The 11,484-nt window shown below is 35.9% G+C and overlaps 2 protein-coding genes across 2 annotated transcripts in view; both read left to right on the top strand.

The window, feature by feature from the left end:
* XPR1 (xenotropic and polytropic retrovirus receptor 1) overlaps positions 1-11,484 on the top strand; it is a 219,434-nt gene that overhangs the window by 147,694 nt on the left and 60,256 nt on the right. The window contains exons 5-7 of the mRNA XM_003785653.3: positions 1,597-1,746; positions 2,003-2,086; positions 5,939-6,020. Of these exons, the coding sequence (XP_003785701.1) occupies positions 1,597-1,746; positions 2,003-2,086; positions 5,939-6,020 (316 nt within the window). The remainder of the gene's footprint in view (positions 1-1,596; positions 1,747-2,002; positions 2,087-5,938; positions 6,021-11,484) is intronic.
* On the top strand, positions 3,039-3,815 carry LOC100958148 (peptidyl-prolyl cis-trans isomerase A-like; the record flags this gene model as incomplete). Its single annotated transcript, XM_012802569.2, has 1 exon — positions 3,039-3,815. A coding segment is annotated over one exon (564 nt), but the record flags the coding sequence as incomplete, so codon positions are not given.

Here is an 11,484-nt window from a genome sequence, read left to right as displayed (position 1 = left end):
CACCTTGGGCCTAAGCAATTCTCTTGCCTCAGCCTCCCAAGTAGCTGGGACTATAAGCGCCCGCCACAATGCCTGGCTATTTTTTGCTTGTAGTTGTCATTGTTGTTTGGCAAGCCCGGGCTGGATTCCAACCCTCCAGCTCTGGTGTATGTGGCTGGCACCCTTAGCTGCTGAGCTCTAGGCACCGAGCTTTTTCATTTTATTCTCGTGGTTATTACTAATAATGAGTAGTTAGGGTCGTAATATAATGATATTCCATATAGAAACTAAAAATTACACAAAAAGTTTTGCCTCAAGTATTAGATCTTTAGAATAAAAGGTAATTAAGGTCTCAGGTCTGCAGTAATCTTAAATTAATACATGCTCTTATTGTCATCCTTTCTTTTTATAATTCTCCTTTCTTCATTGGTGATGTCATATAAAGAAGAACCTAGTTGGAAAATAATTTAGAAAACTAATTATGTAAGATAGATGAGAAGTTCCTTTGCTTTGAAATTTATCCATACCTTTATAATTTAATTTTTTAAATAAACAAAAGGTATTTCCTCTTTCCTATAATGCTTTTAAACATTAGTGTTTCATAGTTTATTAACAATGCTTATATATTACATGGAAAGCCCCTTGGTCAATTTTATTTTATTAACTTTTCTAGCAACTTTTGGGTTATTATAAAAAGCTCTTTGGGAAAACAAAAATAATTGTTAATTATAAAAGTTCTGCTTTATCCTTAATTCTTTGGAGTTATCTATTATGTAAGAATACATTTATTTTGAGAATGAGGAAGAAGAGAAAATTGATTAAAAGCTATCTCCAAGTCTTGATACATGTACCCTAAGCAGAATTTAAGATCATATATTATGATGGAAAAATATATAAACAAGCAAGCAAAGCATGCCCTGGAGTTAGTCCTCAATTTTTTACTGATGGGGATGTATGATCAGCAAATTTGAGAGATCTCTGATTTATAGCTCTAACCTTGCATATCCACAGTTCTCTGGGGTTTTTTGCATGCTGAGAAAAGAACATCAGAATAATAGAGTATTGAAATTCTCAAAATACATTATAGTATTTTGATATTGTAGAGACTGAGGGAAAGTGAGGGCTCCTAACCATGATGTTTTGGAGCACTATAAGTATGAACACTTCTTCCTTTCTACTAACTCTCTTTTGTACTCTTATCCCCAAGTTAAGAATGAATGGAAGGAGAATACAAGTTAAGTGAATTAGATGATCTTCCATGTATATCTTCCATACATATAATTATAGCTAACTATATTATACAAAATAGTTGTACACAGAAAAATGGAAACAAAAATGTTTTGAGTTTAGGACTCATTAATTTATTTGGAAGAGAAATAATAGGGTTCATAAGTTCAGAGTTTCTTGGTGTTACTAATAGCCTACTACCTTGAAATGAATAAGTGAAATAAGAAAAGTCTTGTTTTTTTAGTAGTAAATGCTTTTTTGAAAGCATTGCCATTTCCCTGAGTACTCAATCTTTGTCTAGTCAGCTCTGCCAATGCTTATTACTTATTATTTTTCATCTTCTTTGATTGTGATGGAAATTATAGTTATTTTCTTCTTTTCTTTCGGTAGAATCTGAATTTTACAGGGTTTCGCAAAATCCTTAAGAAGCATGACAAGATCCTGGAAACATCTCGTGGAGCAGATTGGCGAGTGGCTCATGTGGAAGTGGCCCCATTTTATACATGCAAGAAAATCAACCAGCTCATCTCTGAAACTGAGGTATAATAATCCCACTATTTACCACATATTTTCAGTTACATTCATGTTTTGTTTTCAGGGGAAAAATTCATCATTTCTGTATTCCTTTTATAAATAGTTGCTAACTTTGATACATACTGTCTTGTTTAGGATATTCTTCTTTCGCTTTATCATATACGTTCACCAAAAGGTACCAGGATATCATATATAGAAATGGTACAGAATCATTTTCACATAATTCAAGTTTAGTATAACCTATGTCAAAATTTAATTCTAGGCTGTAGTGACCAATGAACTTGAAGATGGTGACAGACAAAAGGCTATGAAGCGTTTACGTGTCCCCCCTTTGGGAGCTGCTCAGGTTAGTATTTCCTTCTAGTGGTTGGTTTGTTTTTTGCCTATTTAATAATAAAAAGTCTGTTTAGGTAGTTTCATTGCCTTAAAAAGAATTTCAGCTAAAGTTTATAAATAGTAATTGTTATTTTAGTTTTTAAAAAAGTTAGATGCCAGTTTTCACTTCATAATGAATTATGTCTTCCCACATTTCTCTTCTCATCCTCTACTTCCTCTGTTAATTATTCTTACTGACATGCTAACTTCTTGGTCTCATCAAATGATGAAAATGAAAAATTTTTTGATAGTATGGGGGGGTGCATTCAGATGTGCTGAGCTACTACATAGCTTCATCTAAATGCAGCAGTTACACTGAAAAAAGCATTGATTTGATGATATCTATACAGTAGACATATCCACAAAAGCATTTTAAGTGATATCCTCTCTGTTATTAAGTAAGTCTCAATCTAGAATGATTTAAATCATACAGAATGTTTTCTGGTAGCAGTGAAATTGAAATCAATAACAGAGCTTCTGCAACCTAATAAAAGGCATCTGTGAAAAGCCTGCAATTAATATCAGGCTTAATGATGAAAAACTGAATATTTTCTCCTAAGTCTAGGTACAAAAAAAAGGATCTTACTCTTATCATTTCTATTCAGCATTGTAGTACAGATTATAGCCAATGCAATAAGATAAGAAGAAATAAAAGCACTCACAGTAGAGGGATGAAGTAAAATTGATGATTTTCTTTGATCTATGTAGAAAATCCAGTGAACCTGTAGAGTAGCTACTAGAACTAATATGCGAGTTGTGTAAGGTTGCAGAATATAAGGCCAATACAATATATGATAATCAATTGTGTATCTATATATCAGCAAAAAAAACTTGGGAATCAAAAAACTTTTTAACAAACTATTTGGAAGATCATCAAAATATGAAATATTTAGGAGTAATTCTGACAAAATATCTGTAAAGACCTTAACATTAAAAACTATAAAGCAGGCTTTGCAGACGCTGTCGCTTCTTATAATCGTCTTGTATCAGCCATGGTCAACCCCAGCGTGTTCTTCGATATTGCCGCCGACGGCGAGCCCTTGGGCCGCGTCTCCTTCGAGCTGTTTGCAGACAAAGTTCCAAAGACAGCAGAAAACTTTCGTGCTCTGAGCACTGGAGAAAAAGGATTTGGTTATAAGGGTTCCTGCTTTCACAGAATTATTCCAGGGTTTATGTGCCAGGGTGGTGATTTCACACGCCATAATGGCACTGGTGGCAAGTCTATCTACGGGGAGAAATTTGAAGATGAAAACTTTGTCCTGAAGCATACAGGTCCTGGCATCTTGTCCATGGCAAATGCTGGACCCAACACGAACGGTTCCCAGTTTTTCATCTGTACTACCAAGACTGAGTGGTTGGATGGCAAGCATGTGGTCTTTGGCAAGGTGAAAGAAGGCATGAATGTTGTGGAAGCCATGGAGCGCTTTGGGTCCAAGAATGGCAAGACCAGCAAGAAGATCACCATTACTGACTGTGGACAACTGTAATAAATTTGACTTAATGTTTCAGCCACCAAACCATTCCTTCTGTAGCTCAGGAGAGCACCCTTGTACCCCATTTGCTTGCAATATCCTGTAATCTCTGTGCTCTCACTGCAGCTCTTTGGTTTGCATATTTTCCTTACTCCTCTCCACGTCTAGCTGGATTGCAGAGTTAAGTTTATGATTATGAAATAAAAACTAAGTAATAAAAAAAAAAAAACTATAAAGCATTGCCTAAAGAAATTAAAGACTTAAATAAGAGATCTACCATGTTTATGGGTATATTGTCTAAGCCCAATATTTTTAAGGTGGCATTTCTTCCTAAATTGTTCTATAGATTAACATCTTCCAACTCAAAAATCTTAACAGGCTTTTGGGGTTTTTGGTAAAAGTTGGTGAGCAAATTTTAAAATTTATATGGAAATGCCAAGACCTAGAATACCCAAAACAAGACTTTGGAACACTAACTTGAAAGATTGACACTATCTTATGAAAATTTATTATTAAAGCTACAGTAGTCAAGAGAATGTGCTGTTAGTGTCAAGGTGGATCAATGGAATGGAACAGAGTCCAGAAATAGATTTAACATATATGTGGAAAATAAGTTTTTGATACACATACAAAACAAGTCAGTGAAAAAAGGGATAGAGTTTTCAGCAAATGATGGTGGAACAATTGGATTCCATATATCCAAAAAACCCTTTCATCCATACTTCACACTATATAATTGTAAATGTACCATAGGCCTAAATGAAAACATAGAATTATGAATTTCTATAAAGAAATATAGAACAAAATCCTAGGGACTTTGAGTTATGCAAAGATTTCTTAGAAATGACACCAAAAGCAGCACTTCATCAAAGTTAAAAACTTCTGCTCTTCAAAAGGTAGTATTAATCACTTCTTGGCCCTTTAGCTGAGATCAAGTGCAAAAGGCACTATTAAAAGAATAGAAAGAAAAACAACAGACTAGGAGAAAATACTTGCAAAACATACCTGAAAATCATTTGTATTTAGAATATATAAAGAACTTTAGTACCCAATAAAAAGTTTTAAAATGGGCAAAAGTCCTAAAAGATATAAAGGTGGCAAATTAAAAGCACAATAAGATAATACATACTTGTTAGAATGACTCAAAGTTTTGATCATACTAAATGTGGGAGGAAACAGGAACTCTCTTATCTCATATGCTGCCGGTAGATATATATGTAAAGTATGTAAATATAAAGTATAGAGTATAACCACATTGGAAAAGAGTTTGGCGATTTTTTAAAAATTGAACATATACTACTCCAAGATACTTACCCAAGACAAATGCAAGCATATGTCCATATAAAGACTTATGCACAAATGTTCATAACAGCTTTATTCATAATAGCCTGAAACTGGGAACAATTCAGATGTCTATCAGTAGATAAATGGATAAGCAATTTGTGGTATATCCATTCAATGAAATACTGCTCAACAATAAGAACAAATAACCTGTTGATACGTGCAACAACATGTTTGCTTTATGATTCATTTCTAATAGTCCAAATACATTATTATATTTTTATGTATGATAAATTACACAATTTTAAAACAATGCTATTTGTAATACCAGTCATCCAGGCTGTAGTACACTGGCATGATCATAGCTTTTTAAATTTGGGGGGAGACAAGGTGTCACTATGTTGCCCAGGCTTATCTTGAACTCCTGACCTCAAGGGATCCTCCCATCTCAGCTTTCTATGTCACTGGGATTACAGATGTGAGCCACCATGCCCAGCTCTCCCCATACACTTTAAAATCATACCTAGATTACTTACATTACCTAATACAATGTAAACGCTATGCTGTTACACTGCATCTTATTTTTCAGTGGTATTATTTTTTATTGGTTGCCCCCCCCCCCAAATATTTTCAATTCATTGTTGGTTGAATGCATGGATATGGGACCTGTATACATGGAGAGCCAAGTGGAATTTGATGCCTAACATATGGTCTTATTTCATGGCTCAGATTTCTGTAAAAGAATTCCATTAACTATGGGCAGCACCTGTGGCTTAAAGGAGTAGGGTGCTGGCCCCATATACTGGAGGTGGTGGGTTCAAACACAGCCCCAGCCAAAAACTGCAAAAAAAAAAAAAAAAAAAAAAAAAAGAATTCCATCAACTGGAAACTCTATTCTAGTATTTATAGAATGATGATGATTTCCTATTTCAAATTTATAAAAAATTCAGATTATGGAATATTATTTTCATGGTAGAACTCAGAGGCATACACTACTAATTTATACAGCATTTACTAAATCCATTTGATATTTTGTCCTATTCTTAAAATGCTATTTTTTCTGTCCATAGCCTGCACCAGCATGGACTACTTTTAGAGTTGGCCTATTTTGTGGAATATTCATTGTACTGAACATCACCCTTGTGCTTGCCGGTAAGTAGTTTAAATTTTGAATTAATTTATTCTTTTTAATATACCAGTGTCATATTCTGTCCCTCTGTAAGGGATCGTGTGTGCAAGTTGCCAAGCTTACTGAAAGAGAAATCTGTCAACATGCTAGGTTTTTTGTGCTTACACATGATGTAGGAGTTTTGGGTTAGCTGTTTTGTTTTTCCCTTTGTATGTAGTTATCCTTTAAAACACTACTAACATATAACCTCTTATTTTTCATGATTTCCCAGTTTTCATGTACAAGTTCTGTAGGCTTTCTTCAGAGTCCAGCTATCAGGAACCTCTGCTCCCTTGTCACAGAAAAGGATAAGTAATGTTACAAAATTCATTCACTGAAACTCATTCACTTTGCTTATTGACGATCTTCTCACATCATTTCCAGAACCTTTTTTTTTTTTTTTGGATAAGGATCTTGCTCTGTTTCCCAGGCTAGAGTACAGTGCCATCATCATAGCTCACTGCAATGTCAAACTCCTGAGCTCAAGCAGTCCTCTTGCCTCAACCTCACAAATACCTGGATGACAGATGTGTGCCACTACATCACACCCAGCTAATTTTTTATTTTTTAGAGAGCTAGGGTCTTGCTGTGTTGCTCAGGCTGTTCTCAAATTTCTGACTTCAAATGATCCTCTTGCCTCCACCTCCCAAAGTGCTGGGATAACAAGAGTGAGCCATTATGCCTGGCCCACAACCTAGTTATAGTTGTTTTGCATATAGTTTTAAGAAGCTCGGTTATATAATGTCCTATTCTATAGAAGTAAGAAATTAGAGGTAGAAAGGAATTGCTAGAACAATGCACTCTGAACATCAAGAAATTATACAGCAGTGAGGAAGGCATAGTTTTAATAAATTTTCCCCAAAGTATTTGACATACCCTTCAGTAGCATTTGACATTTTCATTTGCTACATATTGAAACACTTTGTTTGACTGTTTTTTCCGAAAGAATTCATACTGAACTGATTTTCCTACTAAATTTCATTGGCAGTTCTTTCGTAGTCTCCTTTGCTAGCCATACTTTTCTTTGTGATGTTGAAATGTCCAGGTGTGTTGCTAAGCACAGTTCTTCAATTTCCTCTGTCTAGGTTCATTTCCTATCTAGACAGTCTTATTTAAGCATAAGGCTGTTAGCTAATGACTTCCAAGTACATATCTTTCCTCTTTTGGATGATATCTGGTTAGCTCTTTGGATGTCCAGTTGACATTTCAAACTTACATGGACAAAAAAAATCCCTTGATTTTTATTCTCAAATATGGTTTCTTTAATGCATGGTATCACCTTTCATCCAGTTTCTCAGGCCAAATCTTTTAGTGCCTCTTTACCCTCATATTTCATCCACAGTTGATCTGCAAATCCTGTTGCACTATCCTCAAAATATGTTCTAGATTTGACCACTTCTCACTGTCTCTGTCAGTGCCATCCTCATCTAGGCAACCTTTTCTTGTTCAGTGTACTACAACAGCTTTTCAAACTTATCTCCTTCCAGCCACTTGCCTCCTAATAGCCACCAGTGTCTTCTCTCTTTTTTTTTTTTAATGTAAGTTAGATCATGTCACTCTCCTAGTCAACATCTGTTCATAGTTTCTTTTATAGAATGAAAATTCCAGGTGGCACCTGTGGCTCAGTGGGTTGGACGCCAGCCCCATATACCGAGGGTGGCGGGTTCAAGCCCAGCCCTGGCCAAACTGCAACAAAAAAATAGCCGGGCATTGTGGCAGGCGCCTGTAGTCTCAGCTACTTGGGAGGCTGAGGCAAGAGAATCGCCTAAACCCAGGTGTTGGAGGTTGCTGTGAGCAGTGTGATGCTACGGCACTCTACCTAGGGCAATAAAGTGAGACTCTGTCGCTACAAAAAAAAAAAAAAAAAAAAAAGAAAGAAAATTCCAACAATTTACTATTGCCTATAAGTCCCTGCAGAATCTCACCCCTGTGGGCCTTTCTAGCTTTATATCCTATCATCTTCCCTTTAGCTTAGCTTCACTCCATTTCCTTCTGTTTCCAACCACATTTTCCTTGTTAGTATTCCTGGAACATGTCAAACTCATTTTCATTGAACAGCTTTGATAGTTGCCTAATGGGCTTTTCTGCAAGATGTCTACATGGCTCACTCCTTCACTTTATATAAGTCTTTATTTAGATGCTATAGTCTGTGTAAAGCCTTCCCCGATCACCCTACTCCTAAAGAATCTCTTCTGTCCCTTTAGCCTCCATTAGTTTTCTTCAGAGTGCTTTATAATTACATGACATTATATTACATATTTGTTTCTTAATGTTTTCCCACTGGAATGTAAACTCCTTGATACCTAGGCTTTTGTCTCTCCTGTTCACCATTGTATCTTTAACATCTACAACACTTCCTACACTATGGTAGGGGCTCAAAAAATACTGGAGAAGTTTAGATGGAAGAAAAGAAAAGAGATAAAATTAAATGATACATAGAAAGCATACACACAAAGAGCAGTAAAACAGACACAAATCTCAAAGGTTCTTACAGTCAAAGACTTTTAATTTAAGGGCAAATAATGTTATACCTCAAGAGTTTGTTATTTATGCTTATAATGATAACTGTGTACTATTAATAAGTATTAAATTTTGCCCAGTGAAGTCTGCAAAGAAATAGACTTAGAAATAGATTTATTATATAAATATCCATTATATTGTAATTAGTGCTTTCATTAATCATTATAATGTCTTTGGATTCAAGAAGGGTAGATAAAGGAAAAAAAATTATAATAGTGCCTGAATAAGAAAGTTTATATCACTGTCTCACTAATATTCTTGATTGCAGGGACTGTGTATTTTTCATTTTTGTGTTTCAAATTCCTAACACAGTACAAAGCTGATAGCAGATATTTGAGAAATAATTTACTAAACTCATTATTCTACATAAGTATGTTTCTTAAGACTATCAATCATGTTAATATATTATGAAAGTTTTCTTTTTGAGAGAGGTTCTTACTCTGTTGCCCAGGCTAGAATGTAAGCTCACTACAACATCAAACTTGTGGGCTCAAGTGATCCTCCTTCCTCAAATTCCCACGTAGCTGAGAATATAGGCTCATGCCGCCATGTCTGGCTAATTTTTCTTTTCTTTCTTTTTTTTGAGATAGAGTCTTACTCAGTCACCCTGGGTAGAGTTCCATGATGTCATATCTCACAGTAACCTTAAACTCTTGGTCTTGAGCAATTTTCTTGCCTCTGCCTTCCAAGTAGCTGTGTGGGACTACAGGTGGCAGCCACAACACTCAGCTAGTTTTTCTATTTTTAGTAGAGATGGGGGTCTCCCTCTTGCTCAGGCTGGTCTCAAACGATCCCCCTGGCTCGGGCTCCCAAAGTGCTGGGATTATAGATGTGTATACAGGTATGTATACCTGGCCTGTATGTTATGAAATTATAACCCAAGTTATAACAGCTTTTAGAGAACATATGAACTTTACGTTAAATAGCATGTTTTCATTCATGTTGTTAGAGTTCTTCTTACTGTCAATTAGTAAAAATCAATTCAAATAATTATTGTCTACGCTAAACTCATGATTTAATATTGACACATATACAATTTATGACCATATTTTAATGTAGTTCTTTTTCTTTAGTGTGAATGCAGTGTACTTGTGTGGGATATATAGAAATACTATTTAAAAAAACCTACATCTGGCTATTATGGAAAGAACAAAAGACCTGCCTGAGTTTTAGTCCCAGCTCCACTTACTGTTAGTTGTTCTGGCTTCAAGGGCACCATTTAACTTCTCCTCATATGTTAAATGAACTTAATACCTTGAATTTGCTGGGTTGTTTTAAAATTTATTCATATATTCAAAGCAAATTTTATGTGTCTTACAATTATGCTTGATACCCATGAATCTTAAGTAAGAGAATCTTTTTCCTTATGAAGTTCATCATGGCAGAGATATTAAGGCATATATTAAAACCTTAATAATACCCTTAAGATATAAAATGCTAAATGTTCTAAGCAGTTCAAAGGAGCAAATGATTACTTTTAAATTAAAGCACCAGGGAAGACTTAATGGAAGAAATGGCATTTATGCTAAACATTGATAGAATGAATGAAAGGTATTTCCAGAGAAGGAGATATATGAGCAAAGAGATTTAATTGGCTCTGGTTGGAGGTGGAATGTAGGAGGAGGGTGTAGATTATGAAGAAGAGTGGTGATAAATCGACTTAGAGTAAGGCTGGGCATGGTATCTCACACCTGTAATCCGAACACTTCGGGAGGATGAAGCAGGGGGTTTGCTTGAGGCCAGTAGACTAACTTGGGAAACAGTGAGACCCAGTTTCTAGAAAAAAAAATTGACCAGATATGGCAGCACATGTCTCTAGGCTCAGCTTTTGGAAGCTGAGACAGGAGGATCATTTAAGCCCAGGAGTTTGAGGTTGCACAGAGCTATGATGATGCTACTGCATTCTAGCCCAAACAATAGACCATGTCTCAAAAAAAAATGGGTGGGCATAGTGGCTCATGGCAGTAATCCTAGCATTCTTGGATGCTGTAATGGGTAGATTGCTTTAGTTCAGGAGTTTGAGATAAGCCTGAGCAAGAGCAAGACCCTGTCTCTACTAAAAAGAAAAACTAGCCAGGTGTGGTGGTGGGCACCTATTGTCCCAGCTACTTGGGAGGCTGAAGCAAGAGAATTGCTTAAGCCCAAGAGTTTGAGGTTGCTGTGAGTTATGACACTGAGACATTCTAGCCTGGGGTAACAGAGAGAGACTCTGTCTCAGAAAAAAAAAAAAAAAGGATAGATTCACGTAGGGTAAAGGGGAGTGTTAGATGAGGGTGAAAACAATCTTGAGCCTAGCTCATAGGGATGAGATAAGAAGTGTAAGTAAAACATGCTTGTGGTTATGAAGCACTGCATCAGTGTAAGGTATATATGTATATGGTATATGTAGTAGGGGTTGTTCTTTCTATAGAAAAATATTTTAAGTCATTTTTAGGTGGAATTTTTTCTTATATTTCTAAGAGTAGCGCAGTGATATTGTCATCATTAAATAAGACATAAGAAAAATATATACTGCTTCATTCATTATATATTAATTGGAAAGTTTTTTAAGTTTAGCTGTGTCCCTGGCTTATAGAACAGCTTCTTGGGCCATTCCCCATAAAAATGCCTCTAGGATAGCCAGGCACCTGGGAAGCTATGTCATAGGTCTGAGAAACAGCCATGTGTGTGTTCCCTAGTAGACACACCTCCAGTCCAGCCAAGTAGCTGTGTGCCCACAACCCAACCTGGAGAAAGCCCTGTGGGCCACTCCTATCTTACATATACCCAGGCCAACAGAGCAACTGCATGCCTGCATAACAGGCTTGAGCAGCTGAAAAAAAATCAATGAATGAAGTAAAAAATACAATCAAGATGTTCAAAAGCACAAAAAAGAATTTCTGAACTTAAAGGCAGGTCTTTTGAAATAACATAGACCAAAAAAAAAAA

This window comes from Otolemur garnettii, unplaced genomic scaffold, assembly GCF_000181295.1.
Source record: "Otolemur garnettii isolate 467f Iridium unplaced genomic scaffold, OtoGar3 scaffold00016, whole genome shotgun sequence".
Taxonomy (NCBI): domain Eukaryota; kingdom Metazoa; phylum Chordata; class Mammalia; order Primates; family Galagidae; genus Otolemur; species Otolemur garnettii.
This window is presented reverse-complemented; position numbering and strand designations above follow the sequence as displayed.